This window comes from Elephantulus edwardii, unplaced genomic scaffold (assembly GCF_000299155.1).
Source record: "Elephantulus edwardii isolate Elephantulus edwardi_28Jun2011 unplaced genomic scaffold, EleEdw1.0 scaffold00078, whole genome shotgun sequence".
Classification (NCBI taxonomy): Eukaryota; Metazoa; Chordata; class Mammalia; order Macroscelidea; family Macroscelididae; genus Elephantulus; species Elephantulus edwardii.
This window is the reverse complement of record NW_006399828.1, coordinates 13,187,894-13,203,866: the sequence shown is the minus strand read 5'-3', so window position 1 is coordinate 13,203,866 and position 15,973 is coordinate 13,187,894. Positions and strand designations below refer to the sequence as shown.

The 15,973-nt window shown below is 38.9% G+C and overlaps 1 protein-coding gene across 1 annotated transcript; it reads right to left on the bottom strand.

The window, feature by feature from the left end:
- Nucleotides 1-524: 524 nt before the first annotated feature.
- On the bottom strand, nt 525-15,661 carry LOC102847477 (liprin-beta-1-like). The gene is made up of 2 exons (XM_006889530.1): nt 15,646-15,661; nt 525-1,057 (listed from the first exon to the last, which is right to left on the bottom strand). Exons 1-2 carry the CDS (start codon nt 15,659-15,661, stop codon nt 525-527), a joined length of 549 nt encoding a protein of 182 aa, XP_006889592.1.
- Nucleotides 15,662-15,973: the final 312 nt, after the last annotated feature.

Here is a 15,973-nt window from a genome sequence, read left to right as displayed (position 1 = left end):
TCAGAGATATGAGTCACAAGCATTTCAATGACACATAACAACAACAACAGCCATTCCTTAGTGTTTATTAGCAGCCTGTTCTACAGGGTTACATAAATGATTTCATTTAATTCTCACAAAACTCGTTGTTGTTGTTGTTGTGTACCATGAAGTTGGAATGGGCCGCATAGTTGACTCCGAGTGAATTTTATAGTCATTTAATTGTGTGTGGGGAGATGGCCCATCTTTCTTCTGAGGAGCAGCTGGAGGCCTCAAACTGCGTGTCTTCAGGATTGCAGTGCAGCTTCTTGCCACTAAGCCACCAGAGCTCCTCACAAAACTCTATGAACGACAATATCATCTCTTGCACAGTTGAGGATCTAGAGATGTATCTAAGATCACAGAGTTATTAAGTAGAAGAGTGGTATTTGTTAACTGTGGTTTTATTGAGAAAAATTTGAAAAAGAAATATTGCTAAGTAGAGCAATTGGTCCCCAAATCCAGTAATATTTAAACCCATTTATGATGTTCATTTAAAGTTGGGATCAATTTCCTGAAGTCTGTCCCAATTCCATTGGACAAACATATTCTTCACCATCTTCCTGTTTCTTTTTTCTCAGATTCCCAAAATTGCTGAAGGTTAATTCCTTTGGCTTCACTTTGGCGGTAGCTGTGAAAAGGACATAATCTGGTAACTCCATGGCATCGCGCTTCTGCTGTTGGGCCTCTGCACCAATCAGAAGGTTGAAATGAGTGGCCAAATGTCTCCGCAACAAAGTCTTATTTGGTGGAATGTTCAATAACTGAGCCATTGTTTCTACATTAAAACGAGGTTCCAGAACCATGAGGCCCCCGTGGACACCACTGCCTCTGAGATTGGGGGCGTACTCGGCCAGGTCCACTGAGCGCAGCCACTCCATCACACGGTGATTGGTCCACTGCTGAACCTCTGAGGGGGCGAAGCTATTCTCGTCAGATGGTCGTCTCCGCAGACAGTTTGGTTCAAAGTTGTTTATCCTCAAGACCTGGATGGCTCTTTTGATGCTAAGATGGTGAAGCAATAGATTTGGTATAGAGTCTCATGGGGTTTTATTTTGGTTTGTTCCTTTTTTTTAACAGAGATAAGCTCAGCATATGCAAGGAAATTTGATAAGTAAGAATAGGATGTAGCTTCAGACACTGTCTATTCTGGCCCTCCATTCAGAATAAAACTTCAACCTCATTTTCCTGTCATAGGGAGTTGTGCAGGATCCAACATTGCTCAGGTAATAGCCCTTGTGCTATCTCTAGAAAGGTCAGCTGATCCTTTCTTCCTCCTGAGCTTTGCCATTATGCCTCACTTGCCTTTCTACACATATCAAAGCATATGTATCCATCTGAATAAAACATACATTTCAGAAATAACTTGTCCAATTTTCTGATTCATTCAGTCATTTTGCTTCAACTGCCTTTACTTCTGCGGTGGTGAACTGACTGTATCTATTTGCACATTTCACATTCAACCTTTCAAGGAGATGTATTTATTGTGGTTGAATTTCCACCATCTGGCATAAATGCATTCTTAGAGGGCAAATTCAGTGGCAATCACCTACAGGTTACTGCATTCTAGGTCCAACATATGCCCTAGCTTCAAATAACTATGGCCTAGATTGCTCACCTACACATCACACATTTCTGAAGTAAATTTCTAGGAAGAGAGACAAAGGAAGTTATACAATAAATGTGCTATGTCCAAATATTGTTTTTTCACTTCCCATTGCTATCAGGTTATGTCTGACTCATGGAGACACTCTATCAAGTATCCATGGCTATTTATCTTGCTGAGAGGAAACACCCCATCTTTTCTCTTTGGAGTATCTGTTGGATTTGAACTGCTGACAGCCTTTCAGTTAGTAGTCTAACAGTTAAATTGAGAAGTGACTGCCTATCTTCTACTGCTATCTTTTTCCTGCACAGCAGCTGCTAGATTCAAACCATTGACCCCTTGGCTAGAAGCACAATAGACAACATAGTATACTACTAGAGCTATGGTACTATACCACCAGGGCTCCTAAAGCATGCTAACATATAACTAATTCCTCTTGAATTGATTTTTATATGTTTGCAGGAATATTATGTAGTATTTGTGAATTTAAATATACATGTGTGTCAGAATATAACTACATTCCATTGAGTTTTAATGATTGATTGTTTAGAAGGACATCACCAGGACTTTCTTCTGAAGTGTCAATCTCTGGGTGGACAAAAATCAGTCACTTTCTATTAGCAATTAAGTATATTAACTCTTTACACCATCTATGGACTCCACATATTTTCCTTCTAAAATATAGAAGTGCCAGTCAGTCGAAGAGCTTTCCTCGATTAAGCTTGATGCCAATTATAGTTAATGCAGGTTTTTATTAAAACTAATGCAAGTTATGTTTTCTAAATACAGAATTAAAGTGATATTATTAGCAATATACTAAATTTGAAGCAATGTTATGTGCTGCATGTAAATTTAAATATACAGGGCCAAAGTATAATGTGTTTACTATTTTTTAGTTACTTAAGGCTGAGAACAGATGTGGCTTTCATTGGAGCAGTAGGATTTTAATATCAAAGTAAAGTCTTTCAGAGAATATATGTTGTTCTATTTCAGTGTTATGCCTAATTTATTTAAATGTTGATGTTAGAAAGAGAATTCACCTATAATTTCTAGGGCATTAAATGCTTTTCAAATTTTAGAGCCTATTGGCATGAGTAATAAGATATATGAAGCTGAGAGGATTCAGGCTCCCTGGATGGATATCTGTCTACACGGTGCATTCCTATCTTGACTTAGTGATGGCACTTCTCCTGATGGATTATTCACCTCTGAGTCTCATACTATTGGGCATCTTTTATCCTCTTGTATTCCTGTGACAGTTTAATATGGCAGACCTCTGAACTGATCCTCATATAGTAGGGAAAATGATCTGTTGGAAAAAGAGAAGTAAAATGGAAATAAAAAAATGAATTGCGGCCAGCTGAGTCTTCGTATAAACCAAGGCACCCACGTCAGATGGTTTCTTTCCTTATTTTCTCACTTCTGTGACTATTTGATTAGTTTGGAAATAAGAGATTTTCTGATTGATTGATTTATTCTTTTCTCTTTCACATGATAGTTGCAAGATGTCACAATTTTGTTGCAAAGAATGTTATTTTATTGTTTCCATTTTCTTAAAAAGTATTAGAACATTTTATCTTATGTGAATACAAAACTTGTGTGTGCATGTGCGTTTCTCTGCTGAACTCTAGAAATGTGTGTATGTCTGTGGTACTAAGTTCTAGCTGAACTTTGGTTTCTAGTAGCTTAGAGACAGCTCGGTGCTACTCATTAGTAGAAATGTTTTCATGCCAGTAGAGACAGGTAATGTAGAGGTTCATAAAATATTTATAAGAAATAGAATAAACTCTGGATTAGGAGTTGGGTATGTGCTACTAAATTGGACCACAGCTTCAGGTGAGTCACTTAACCCTTCAACACTCGGTATCTTCACCAGGAAGGGTTATACTAATATTTGTCCTTAGAGGTGGTTGTGTGAGTTTGATATATTAATATCAGCTGTTTAGTACCTGCTAAAATATAATTCCTAATTGTTGGATGAATATGATTCCCTAAGAAACAGCTGCTCTATTAGCTAAATAACACATTATTGAGAAATTGTCCAACAAAATAGATAATATAAAGAGATTTCTTCTTTAATTTACCCATGATACCACAGAATCTCAGACTTTTACAGGTAAAAATGACTTACCTAGTCCAGTGCAAATAGATTTTGATAATAAGTGTCTTAGAGGTTTCATGTAGGGGCTCCAGAGATGTAATGGTGGAAGGAAGCAACTTAGTGAGATTTGTTGTTTTCCTCTATATCATGCAAAAAATTATTCTGTTTCCTTATTTTTTGTTTCTGTTTTCTTATTTTTTAACAGTTTTATGTGTTTCCAAAAGTTTCTACACATTTTACCAAAAATATCTGAAGATCACTCATCATATTCAACACCTTCATTTAGAAAAAAAAAATAGCAGATTCCCAAAGCTGTCACTAAATCACGCCAGCCTGGAATTTTGTCAAAAGAGTTGTAGTGTCAGAAACACCCTGAAGATCTTAGAGCAGTGCTGTTCAGTCTTGTCTGTGCATTTGGAGTCACCTTGGGAGAGTTAAAACTCTCGATGCCCAGGTGGTTTCCTAGACCAATTATATCAAATCTCCGCAGGTGATTCCGATGTGCAGCCAAAGTTGGAGACTACTGACTTAGCGGGAGGGAGAGGTGATTTTGATGCAAGTTGGTAGGGAAGTTTTGATGGGGAAAGTAAACTCAGAGAGGAATATGACAGATGGGCTCGTTTTGATGGGGGAAAAATTAGAGACATGGAAAAAAAGGAAGTACTATAAAATTAAGTTTGGGGATGAAAGATGAGGAAAGGGAGAGATAAAATGTAAAAAAAATTGAAGAATATTGGATGATAGCATGTTGTTGCTGTCAGGTACTGTGGAGATGATTTTGATTCACAGTGGCCCATGTAACAGGGTTTACTGGATTGTAATCTTTATGAGAGCAGACTGCCAACTCTCTCTCAGGAGCTACTGCTGGAATTGAACGTGCCAACTTTTCACATAATGGTTGCCTCAATTTCAAATGATGGCCCAATCTTTTTCTAGCTATAAAAATAAGAATTATTTACATAGTTGATAAACCTATTTCATGGGAAATCATGAACTCAAGCCCACTAGTGAAGTTTAGGGGGTTTGATCTTGTGATTTGCAGCTGTTGGGATTGCTCTGATGTCTAGTGATTTTTATATATAATAGAAAGACACATTGCCAAGTGACGCGTAAAGACTAAACGAGGAAATGTATAATGAATGCCTGTCAAGGTCAAGTTACAGTAGACCTTTAGAATGTGTTGGCTATTTCCATGATCATTATTAACTAGTTGTATATCATTGGCATTAAAGAATAATTACTAGAGTTAAGAATTTAGATTAGGACTAGAATGCAGGAGGCCTTGAATGCTAGGATAAGCAGATAATTGAATTTTTCTGTCATTGGAGTTTAAATGAGTCTTGGTGGAACCATTGTTAAAGGCACTTTTAACAGCTAAAAGGCCTCTTGTTTGGACTCACCAGTTGCTCCATGGGATAAAGATGCAGCAATCTTCTGCAAAGGCGACAGCCTTGCCTTCTCTATGGGGCAATTCTACTTTGTCCTATGTGGTTGCTTGATGCCATTGGTTCTCTTTGTTGGCTTTGCTTTGAGCCCAAGAGTTTAAACATAAGACCAAAACAATTCGAAGACCAAAACAATCCAAATAATATATCAGTAAGATTTTTACAAGAAGAATACACAGGAATAACATAAAATGAGGGGGGGGGGGAACCACAAAGGCTGGAAAACCAATTAATGGAGATATACAGTGGAATCTATGAAAAACATCTGCTGTTGTTGTTGATTGCCATCGAGTTGTGCATGACTCATACAGACCCTATGAACAAAAGACCTGATGCCTTTCTGTATTATCATTTCTCCAAGTTCATAGAGTTTCCAGAGGGATGTCGTTTAGGAAATGGATGTCACTCCTGCTTCCAAACCTGTCTTAAACTGGGAGTTCCACCAAACACTCTCCGCCATGGGGAACCGTTATTGCATATTACATCCTAATGGCACAAGGATCAGCATCACAGCAAATCCAGGTTACCTCAGTACAGCAAATTGAGAAAAGAGTACTGTACGATTTAGAAGAATGTTCTTACAAAACATAGTAATATGAGGCCAGAGGGCCACAGGCCTCTGGCCCTCCAGGAGGTCTTGTTGACACTAAACAAGAGGCTTAAATCAAAGAAAACAACCCAACATTCCACAGGGACTGACAATCAAGAATAAGATAAGAATACTCCTCTTACAAAGTCCTGCTGTGTCATCCAGTTCTAAAATGGAGACTAAGGGCTCAGCTTAAATATATACCCCCAGGAGGTCTTGTTGACACTTAAACACACTTACAAAGCCAGTATTTTTTAGGGAAAACAGTAAATGTTATTTAGGAGAACAATAAACAATAAATGATTTAATTTTTATTTAAGAGGGGTATCTGTAAGAGGAAGTCAATAATGATCACGAGATTTTAAAAGTAACAGAGAAGCCAACATATATTTTGGAAAACAAGATGAGGGTTTCAATGCTAATCTTTTAAGTCTGAGATTAGGGCAGAAATGTTAAACAATGGTGAGTTGAAAATGTAATGGTAGACTTCAATGAGAGATCAGAAATAGTATTTGACAGCAATTTAGGTTGAAGTGAGTTATATATTTGAGGAGAAAGTAATTGAGATCCCCAAGGAGGACAGTATAATCAAAGAAAAAGAAACCCCAGATTCCATCGTTGTTGTCAGGTATTATGAAATTGGTCCCAACAATAGTACAACAGAAAGATATATGACCTTATCTTGACCCATCCTCATAATTATATTTTGCTTGAACACTTTTTGCAACCTCTGGATCAAAAACATCTTCTTCAGGGTTGTCCTTTTTTAAAAAAAAATGATCCTCAATCTTACCAATTATTATGTCCCTCCTGATAAAATGCCAAAAGAATGTGAAACAAAATCTCTCTGTCTTCACCTTTAAGGGCCTGGGACCAGTTGAGGAGATATAACAATAACAAGAATAAATGGTGGTGGTGGTTGTTATGTGCCATCGAGTCGCTTGTGATTTATAGCAACCCTAGTACAAAAGCCCTAAACCCTGCTCTGTCCTGTGCCAATCTCACTGTCTCTGACACACATACCCCCATTACCCCAGTCACTGACTTAATCCACCTAAAAGAGGGTCTTCCCCTCCTGCGCTGTCCCTCCACCCTCCCAAGCATGATGTCCCTCTCCAAGGACTGATCCCTCCTTGCAACATGTCCAAAGTATGTCAGATAAAGATTCAGAATCCTTGCATCAAAGGAGCAGCCTGGTTTAACCCTCTCTACGATGAACCTGTTAGTTTTCTTAGCAGTACATGGTGCATTCAATATTCTTCTCCAGCACCACAGCTCAAAGGCATCAATTCTCCTTCTACATTCCCTAGTCATTGCCCAACTCTCTGATGCATAACAATTGATTGCAAAGACCATGGTCTGTATCAGATGCACCTTAGTCACCAGAGTGACACCATTGCTCTTCAGTACTTTGGAGAGGTCCCTAACAGCCAACTTTCCCATCACAATATATATTTTATTTTCCTGGCCTCTGGTGCCAAGAATGTTGGCTGTGGAGCCAAACAAACTAAAACTGTGAACAATCTCAATCTCTTCACCATCCATCCTGATGCTGCTAATTGGCCCAGTGGTGAGAATCTTTGTCTTCTTGATATTGAGCCTCAATCCATATTGAAAGCTGCAGTCAACAAGACCAGAAATCGTGGGGACGCGAGGAGGGTGAGGGACAGGAATCTTTACAGGCGAAGAAGCAGGCCACCACAAAGGGTCCTCAGAAATCCCCACCCTGCAGGTAAAGGAGACCAGAGCTTAAGGCAGTGCTGAAATCCTTGGTAAACAATCTATACATCACTTCTACAGGACACATCACCTTTGCTTGGGAAATACTACCAGTAAACTTAAGAGACACTGGTCACTTAGGAATGAAAGGTACTAAAGAAAAAAAAAAAAATCCATGGAAGGCATTGTTGAAATCATGGCTCCCTAGAACAACAAATAACTTTATAGTGAACAATTTTTTCCCTAAATTTTTACAAGGAATTGATGTAAATATTGCTGATAGATAGTAACTTTTATAAAGTATAACTTTGAAGTGAGGATGGTACAGGATAGAACAAGGTTCAGATCTTTTGTTTATAGGGTCGCTAAGGGTTGTACTCGACTTGAAGGCATCTAACAACAACAACAATTGAAGTGGGTTAAATATTCAAATGATAACAAAGCTTCATATATCTCTATTGGAGGGTCAGAATTGAGTTTTTAGAAGTTTCCATGAAGTATGTAACATAATTAGAAAAAGACTGGATAGATGATGGACATGGAAGTTCCAGGTGAACTGGATTCTGCTTTTGATATTGTTGCCTATTAAATGAAACCAGTTTGCTCTTTCTTCCTTTGAAATGTAAGTTTCATCATTTTTTCAACAATGGAAAAGACAAATCTCAAAATAATTAACTACATAGACTCTTTATTCTCTTGACAATTTCCTGAACAAGCAATCACTACACTTTTGTTGTCTTCTGTAGGATAGTGATGAATCTCTAAGACGTGTTTTCCAACTATAAATTCTTTTAATTTTTCGAAATACAATTATTTAATACACTATAACAGTTGAATTGAATCGGTGGCAGATGACTCCACAGGAAAGCCAAAACTTTTTAATTCATGAATTAGTCTAACAGATTGTTATGCTATTGATAGTCTGTATTCACTTGTCTCTGATTCATAGTAACTACCATGAATAACAGAGCAAAGCATTACTTTGTCCTCGACCATCTTCACAATCATTGGTGTGATTTAGTTGATTGTTATAGTCATTGTGTATTTTAATATCTTTAAACTTAGGGGACTCATCCTGATTGTAGTCATAAGTACTATATCAGATAATATTCTGTGGTGATCTATAGGATTTTAACTGACTAGTTTTCATACGTTGTTTTGTTGTCGTTTACTTGGGCAGAGATTTCTGAGGACCCTTTGTGTTGGCCTGCTTTTTCTCTTGTAAAGATTCCTGTCCCTCACCCTCTATGCTTCATCTGACATACTTTGGACATGTTGCAAAGAGGGACCAGCCCTTGGAGAAGGACATCATGCTTGGGAGGGTGGAGGGACAGGGCAGGAGAGGATGGCCCTCTAGTAGATGGATTGATTCAGTGACTGGGGTAGTCGAGGTGGATGTGTCAGAGACAGTGAAGTTGGCACAGGACAGAGCAGGGTTTAGGGCTGTTGTACATAGGGTTGCTATGAGTCACAGCGACTCGACGGCACATAACAACAACAACAAGTTTTCATAAGTAAATCAGTATAACATTTTTCCTAATCTGAGTTCAATGTTTCTTAATCTATCTGGATTGAATCTCAACATCAAGAAGACATATATTGTCACCACTGGGTCAGTTAGCAGCACCATGATAGATGCAGCAGAGATTGGAGATTGAGATTGTTAACAATTTCAGCTTGCTTAGGTTCACTATCAACATTCTTTGCACTGTTGTTGTTGTGTTAAGTGCCGTCGAATCATAGGCGACTCATAGTGATGCTATGAATGAAAGTCCTCGACAGTTGTGTGACTTTCATCCTTCTCCATGTTTGTAGGGTTTCCCAAGGCAAGCTATTTATGGAAGTGGGTGCCACTCCTGCTTCCAATTCTCTGCAGTTAGGAAATCAAAAGATGAATTGTATTGGGAAAGTCTGCTGTCAGGGACGTTTCCAAAGTGCTAAAGAGAGCAAAAATTTCAGTCTAAGGACTAAGTTACACCTGATGTAGGCCATGGTCCTTGCAATTACTTACTATGCACCAGAGAGCTGGACAATGATTAAGGATTACACAAGAAAAATCAATGCCTTTGAGTTATGGTTCTGGAGAAGAGTAATATCATGGGCTGCCAACAGAACAAACACATCTGTATTGGAGAGGGTGAAACTAAATTTCTCCTTGGAGGTAACGACTTTAAGCTCCCGCTCACATACTTTGAACATGAGGCCAGGAGGGATCAGTTGTTGGATAAGGACATCATGCTTGGATACATGGAGGGACATTGCAGGAGAGGAAGACCCTGGACAAGATAAACCAACACAGTAACTAGGTTAATGGGCATAGGATTGCTGGAGACAGTGAGACTGGCTCAGAATATTGCAGGGTTCAGAGCTTTTGTAGATAGGGTTGCTATGAGTTACAGGTGACTTTATGGCAAATAACAGCAAGAACATCATCTGATCTGGAAGCTCTGCTGAAAGCTGTACAGCATACTCCTGTTTGGATACCGGTGGCAAGCACCATAGCAGCACACAAGCCCCACGTTATCAGGAACTTGGAGGTGTGACTGGTGGCTAACACTGGTAGAGTCATAGATTATTCAACATAGATGCGCTGTCTTGTTTCATAGTTACTTACTAAGCATACATATCAAACCTACTATTTTACTGAATTCCTCAAAGATAGTTTCCTATCAATTAATTATCAGTCTTGCTGAACTTTATTCAGTTGCTTTCCTCTATAGTAAACTTATCCAGTGAAGGAATGGCTAGGAGCGAAAGATGGAATGACGTCTCCAACAATGGACTCAAACATAAGCAAAGACTGTGACGATAATACAGGACTAGACAATGCTTAATTAGATCATACATAACATTCTCAAAAGTTAGAGCTTACTCTAAGATAACTAATAACAAGGGAGCTAAACTAGATTATTTTTAAATGGTTAATAATTTAGCTTCTCATAAATAGAGGGAGTTGCTATTAGAAACTTTGAGACACAGGGTAGTATCTACTGATTCACTTCTACACGCCATAGAATTTCTACAGTGAAGTTAAATTACCTACTTCTTTCACAACAGTGTACACCATTGCTATGTGGAACTCTTGGAAATCTACCCATACTTTAAGAATGAAAAATATACTGTAATTGTTATGCTCAAAATTTACTTCCTTAGTAAATTTTCTCTTAAAGAAATAAACCAAATTAGCTGATCACAAAAATGAGACTTTTTGGACTGACACAAATAATGATAAATATTGCAGATACAATTTCTACATCTACTAAAGGCATCTGAAGATTGTATTGTCATTTTCACAATATTAAATCTTCCTATCCATGAACACATCATGTTTTTCAGTTTCTTTAGGTCTTTGTGTCTTGCAGAAATGTTCTGTAGGTTTTCTTCTATAGGTCTTTTGTATCTCTAGTTAAGTTCACTCCCAAGTATCTCAATTTGTGGTTGGCTTTTGTAAATGGTATTGTTTTCTTGGTTTCCTTTTCTGAGTTCTCTTTGTTATTGTAGAGGAATCCTTCATTTTTTTGGATATTGATCTTATATCCTGTCACACTCTACTAAATTGGTTTACTAGCTCTAACAGGTTTTCTGTTGAGTCTTTGGGATTTTCTATGTACACTATCATATCATCTGCATATTGTTATGTGCCGTTGAGTTGCCTGCAATCTTATGTAAAGCAGCCCTAAACTCTATCCTGTACCAATTTCACTGTCTCCAACATACCCCATTACCCCAGTCACTGAATCAATCCACCTAATAGAGTTTCTTCCTCTCTTGAGCTGTACCTCCACCCTCCCAAGCATGATGTCCTTCTCTAAGGACTGGTCCCTCCTTGCAGCATGTCCAAAGTATGTCAGACAAAGCTTCAGAATCTTTGCCTCCAAGGAGCAGCCTGGTTTAACCCTCTCTACAATGAACCTGTTAGTTTTCTTAGCAGTCCATAGTATATTCAAAACTCTTTTCCAACACCACAGCTCAATTCTTCTTCTATCCTCCCTAGTCATTGTCCAGCTCTCTGATGCATAATAAGTGATTGCAGAGGTCTGTATCAGGCGCACCTTAGTCTCCAGAGTGACACCATTGCTCTTCAGTACCCTGGAAAGGTCCCTAACAGCAGACTTTTCCATTACAATGTGTCTTTTCATTTCCTGGCTGCTGGTGCCAAGTGTGTTGACTGTGGAGCCAAGCAAACTAAAGCTATGAACAATCTCAATCTCTTCCCCGTCGTTCTTGATGCTGCCAGTTGGCCCAGTGGTGAAAATCTTTGTCTTTTTTATATTGAGCCTCAATCCATATTGAAGACTAAAGTCCTTGACCTTCTGCTGCAAGTGCTTCAGGTCCTCCTCAGTTTCAGCAAGCAGGGTTGTGACATCTGCGTAATGCAGATTGTTGATGAATCTTCTACCAATCCTGATACCACATTTCTCTTCATACAGACCAGCCTCATGAATAATCTGTTCTGCATACAGGTTGTAAAGGTATGGAGATCTCTGCCCATCTGGATGCCTTTTATTTCCTTCCCTTGTTGTATTTCCCTAGCAAGCACTTCCAGTACACTATTGAATAGAATTGACAGTGGACATCCTTGCCTGGTCCCTGTTTACAAGAAAAATGCTTTTATTCTTTCTCCATTGAGAATGATATTGGCTCTTGGTTTTGTATATATACTTTTCACTATGGTGAGGAAACTCCCTTTTATTTCCATTTTGCTGAGCATCTTAATCAGGAAGAGGTGCCTTTTCTGCATCAATTGCTAAGATCATATGGTTCTTCTTATTTATTTTGTTATTTTGGTGAATTATATTGATTGTTTTTCTTATGTTGAATCATCCTAGTACACCTGTTATGAATCCCACTTGGTCATGGTAAATTGTTTATTTTTATGTGCGTTTGGATTCCTATTGGCTAGGATTTTGTTAAAGATTTTTGCATCCATATTCATGAGAAATTTTGGTCTGTAGTTTTCTTTCTTGGTAATATCTTTGCTTGATTTTGGTATTAGGGTTATGATTGCATTATAGAATAACTCTGGGAATGTTCCTTCTTTTTTTAGTTTTTTGGATTAGTTTGAGTAGATAGATCCTGTCTGAATGTTTGGTAGAATTTAGCTGTGAAGCCATTTGTCCAGGAGTTTTCTTATGGGGAAATCTTTTTATGACCTTTTCAATTTCTTCTTTTCTGATGGGTCTGTTTAAGTGTTCTAGGAAAACAAACAGATTTGTCCTGGAAAGGGTTAAACCGGGTGGCTCCTTGGAGGCAAGGATTCTGAGGCTCCGTCTAACATACTTTGGACATGTTGTGAGGAGAGACAGGTCCTTGGAGAAGGACATCATGCTTGGGAGGGTGGAGGGACAGCGCAGGAGAGGAAGGCCCTCTATGAGGTGGATTGATTCAGTGACTGGGATAATTGGGATGGGAGTGTCAGAGACAGTGCGATTGGCACAGGACAGAGCGGAGTTTAGGGCTATTGTACATAGGGTCGCTATGAGTCGCAAGCGACTCGACGGCATATAACAACAAGAACAACAGATCTGTCCTTATCAGTCTGGGTAGAGCATGAGTTTCAAGTAATTTGCCCATTTCCTCTAGATTTTCAGATTTATCAGAGTAAAGTTTTTTTATAGTGTTCTGATATGATAGACTTAATTTCCTCTATATTGTGAAAATGACAATCCTACCAAAAACAGTCTACATATGTCTACATATACAATGCAATCCCAATACAGATGACAAATTTATTTTTCAAGGAGATGGAAAGCAAAATTGTCAAGTTTATTTGGAGACGCAAAATACCCCAGATAAGCAAAATAACTTCTGAGAGACAAAAATGAAGTGGGTGGTATAGCATTCCCTGACTTCAAAACCTACTACACACCTGTAGTAACAAAAACAGCATGGTACGTACTGGTACATTGTAAGGCACATAGATCAGTGAAACAGAATTGAGAACCCAAAAATAGAGCTAGCTATCTATGGTCAATTGATATTCAACATGGAAATAAAACATATCAAATGGGGAAATGACAACCTCTTCAACAAATGGTGCTGGCAAAATTAGACTGCTACCTGCAGAAAGCTAAAACAGGATCCATATCTCACACCATACACAAAAATAACCCCAAGTTTGATAAGAGATATGGGAGTAAATCCCAAAGCCATAGAGTTCATCAGAGACAAACTCTATCAAGCTTAGAAGCCCTAGTATACAGTATATAGTATAAAGAGACTTCCATATGCAGCCAGAAATATACAATCTGAAGAAAAAATTGATGAATAAGACCTTCTAAAGACTAAATCCCAGTGTTGGACCGGAATGTAGTAGTCAGAACAGAGCAAGGAAACACTGCATGTTTCAAAGTTGGGAAGGATGTACACCAGGAAATATGTCTTATCTCCATACCTTTTCAATCTATATACAGAACAAATCATTCGGGAGGCTGGGCTCTATGAGGAGGATATCAAGATTGGAGGAAGACTCATCAACAACCTGAGTTCTGCAGCTGATTTGTTGAAACTGAGGCGGACCTGAAACACTTGCTGCAGATGGTCAAGGACTGCAGCCTTCAATATGGATTGAAGCTCAACATCAAGGAAAAAAAAAGAGATTCTCACTGGGCCAATTGGCAACATCATAACAGATAGTGAAGAGATTGAGATTGCTAACAGCTTTAGTTCTCTTGGCTCCGCAATCAGCACTATTGGTACCAGTAACCAGGAGATCAAAACAACAACCTATGATATGTAGATGTTACAGTTTTGCTTGCTTAAACTGAAGATGACCTGAGGTGCTTGCTGCAGAAGGTCAAGGACTGTAGACTTCAATATGGATTGAAGCTCAACATCAAGAATACAAAGATACTCACCACTGGTGCAATTGGCAGCATCATGATAGATGGAGAAGAGATTGAGGTTGTTAGCAATTACAACTTTCTCAGTTCCACAGTCAATGCTCTTAACACCAGCAGTCAGGAAATCAAAAGATGAATTTCATTGGGTATATCTGCTGTCAGGGATCTCCACTGTGCTGAAAAGCAAGATGTTTAACTAGAGACAAAGGACCACCTAGCCTTGAACCATAGACTGCCAAGAAAACAAATAGTTCAGTGTTGGAGAGGGTTCTCCCCTTGGAGGCTAGGTGTTTGAAGCTCCATCTCACATACTTTGGGCATGTGGCCAGGAGAGACCAGTCCTTGGAGAAGGACATCATTCTTGGAAGAGTGAAAGGATAGTGCAGGAAAGGAAGACTCAGTGTGAGATGAATTGCTACAGTGACTGGGCAATGGAGGTTGGTGTGTCAGATTTAGTGAGAATGACTCAGGGAAGGGTTCAGAGCTGCTGTACATAAGGTCGCTATAGGTCACAGGTGACTCAGTGGCATACAACAACACCAACAACATACTATATTGGTTGTTTTTTATTTAAGAATCTTGTTTAGAGTCAACAAACCTCAAGGGGAGCTTTGTATTTAAAAGTCAGTTGTTAATATATTTTGGAGGAACATTCTTCTGAGTCTTACAGCATTCTTCTGTCAATATGCTGTACTGAGGCAACCTGGGGTTGCTGTAATGCTGAACCTTGTGCCGTTGGGGTGTCAAATGGCAAAAGTTACACATGGTGGACAGTGCTTGGTGGAGGTTTGGAAGCAGGAGTGGCATCCATTTCCTAAATAACACGCTTCTGGAAACTCTGAGCTTTGAGAAACAATAGTTATCGAAAAGCTTCGAGTCTTTTCTTCATAGAGTCACTATGAGTTATGTTTGGCTTTATGGCTGTCAAGAATAATAACAACAGCAGAATACAATCATTTGGTCAGGACAGCTTCTGAAATTTGCTCACAAGTGTCTCAGCCTTCAGCCTCATGGCTTTGGGCAAGTGTTACAAAGCTCTTAGTCTTGCCAATTACAACTCCTGTCCCCATACCTCCAAGTCTTCCAACAAACTATGCAAAAAGCTCTTAGCTCTGGTTCCGTGGCATAACAGTCCCAATGTCAGCTCTGTCCTGTGTCAGGTCTCTGGATCTCTGCTGCTGGCCGCTATGACTACTGCTCCCATAGGCCCTGGGATCTCTGTGCCCCTGAAGCATGTGCTGCATTCTCTTGTTTCTTCTTTGTGGTGAGATTCTGAAAATTTGCCTTTGGATCTGCACAATTTAGTGATATGACTAGCCAATTACCTTGTGGGTAGGCCATCATGTCCTATTTTCCCACTCATCTACATGGTAAAGTCAAACTCAATGATGAGGAAAGACATTTTGAACAATAAACCCTTAACACCACAAGGGTTTCCCTTTTTTTACAGATGTTCTTCTTTACCAGTTACAATGTTTTTATCCAAAGACTGATCACTATATGTCCAAAGTATTTGAGATGGAATTTTGCATCTTTGCTTCAAAAGATCATTCTGGTTGTACAGATTTGTTTGATTTCCTGGAAGTCCACAGTCCATTCAATATTTCAACACCATAATTCATTGACATGACTTTTTCTTTGGTCTTTTTTATT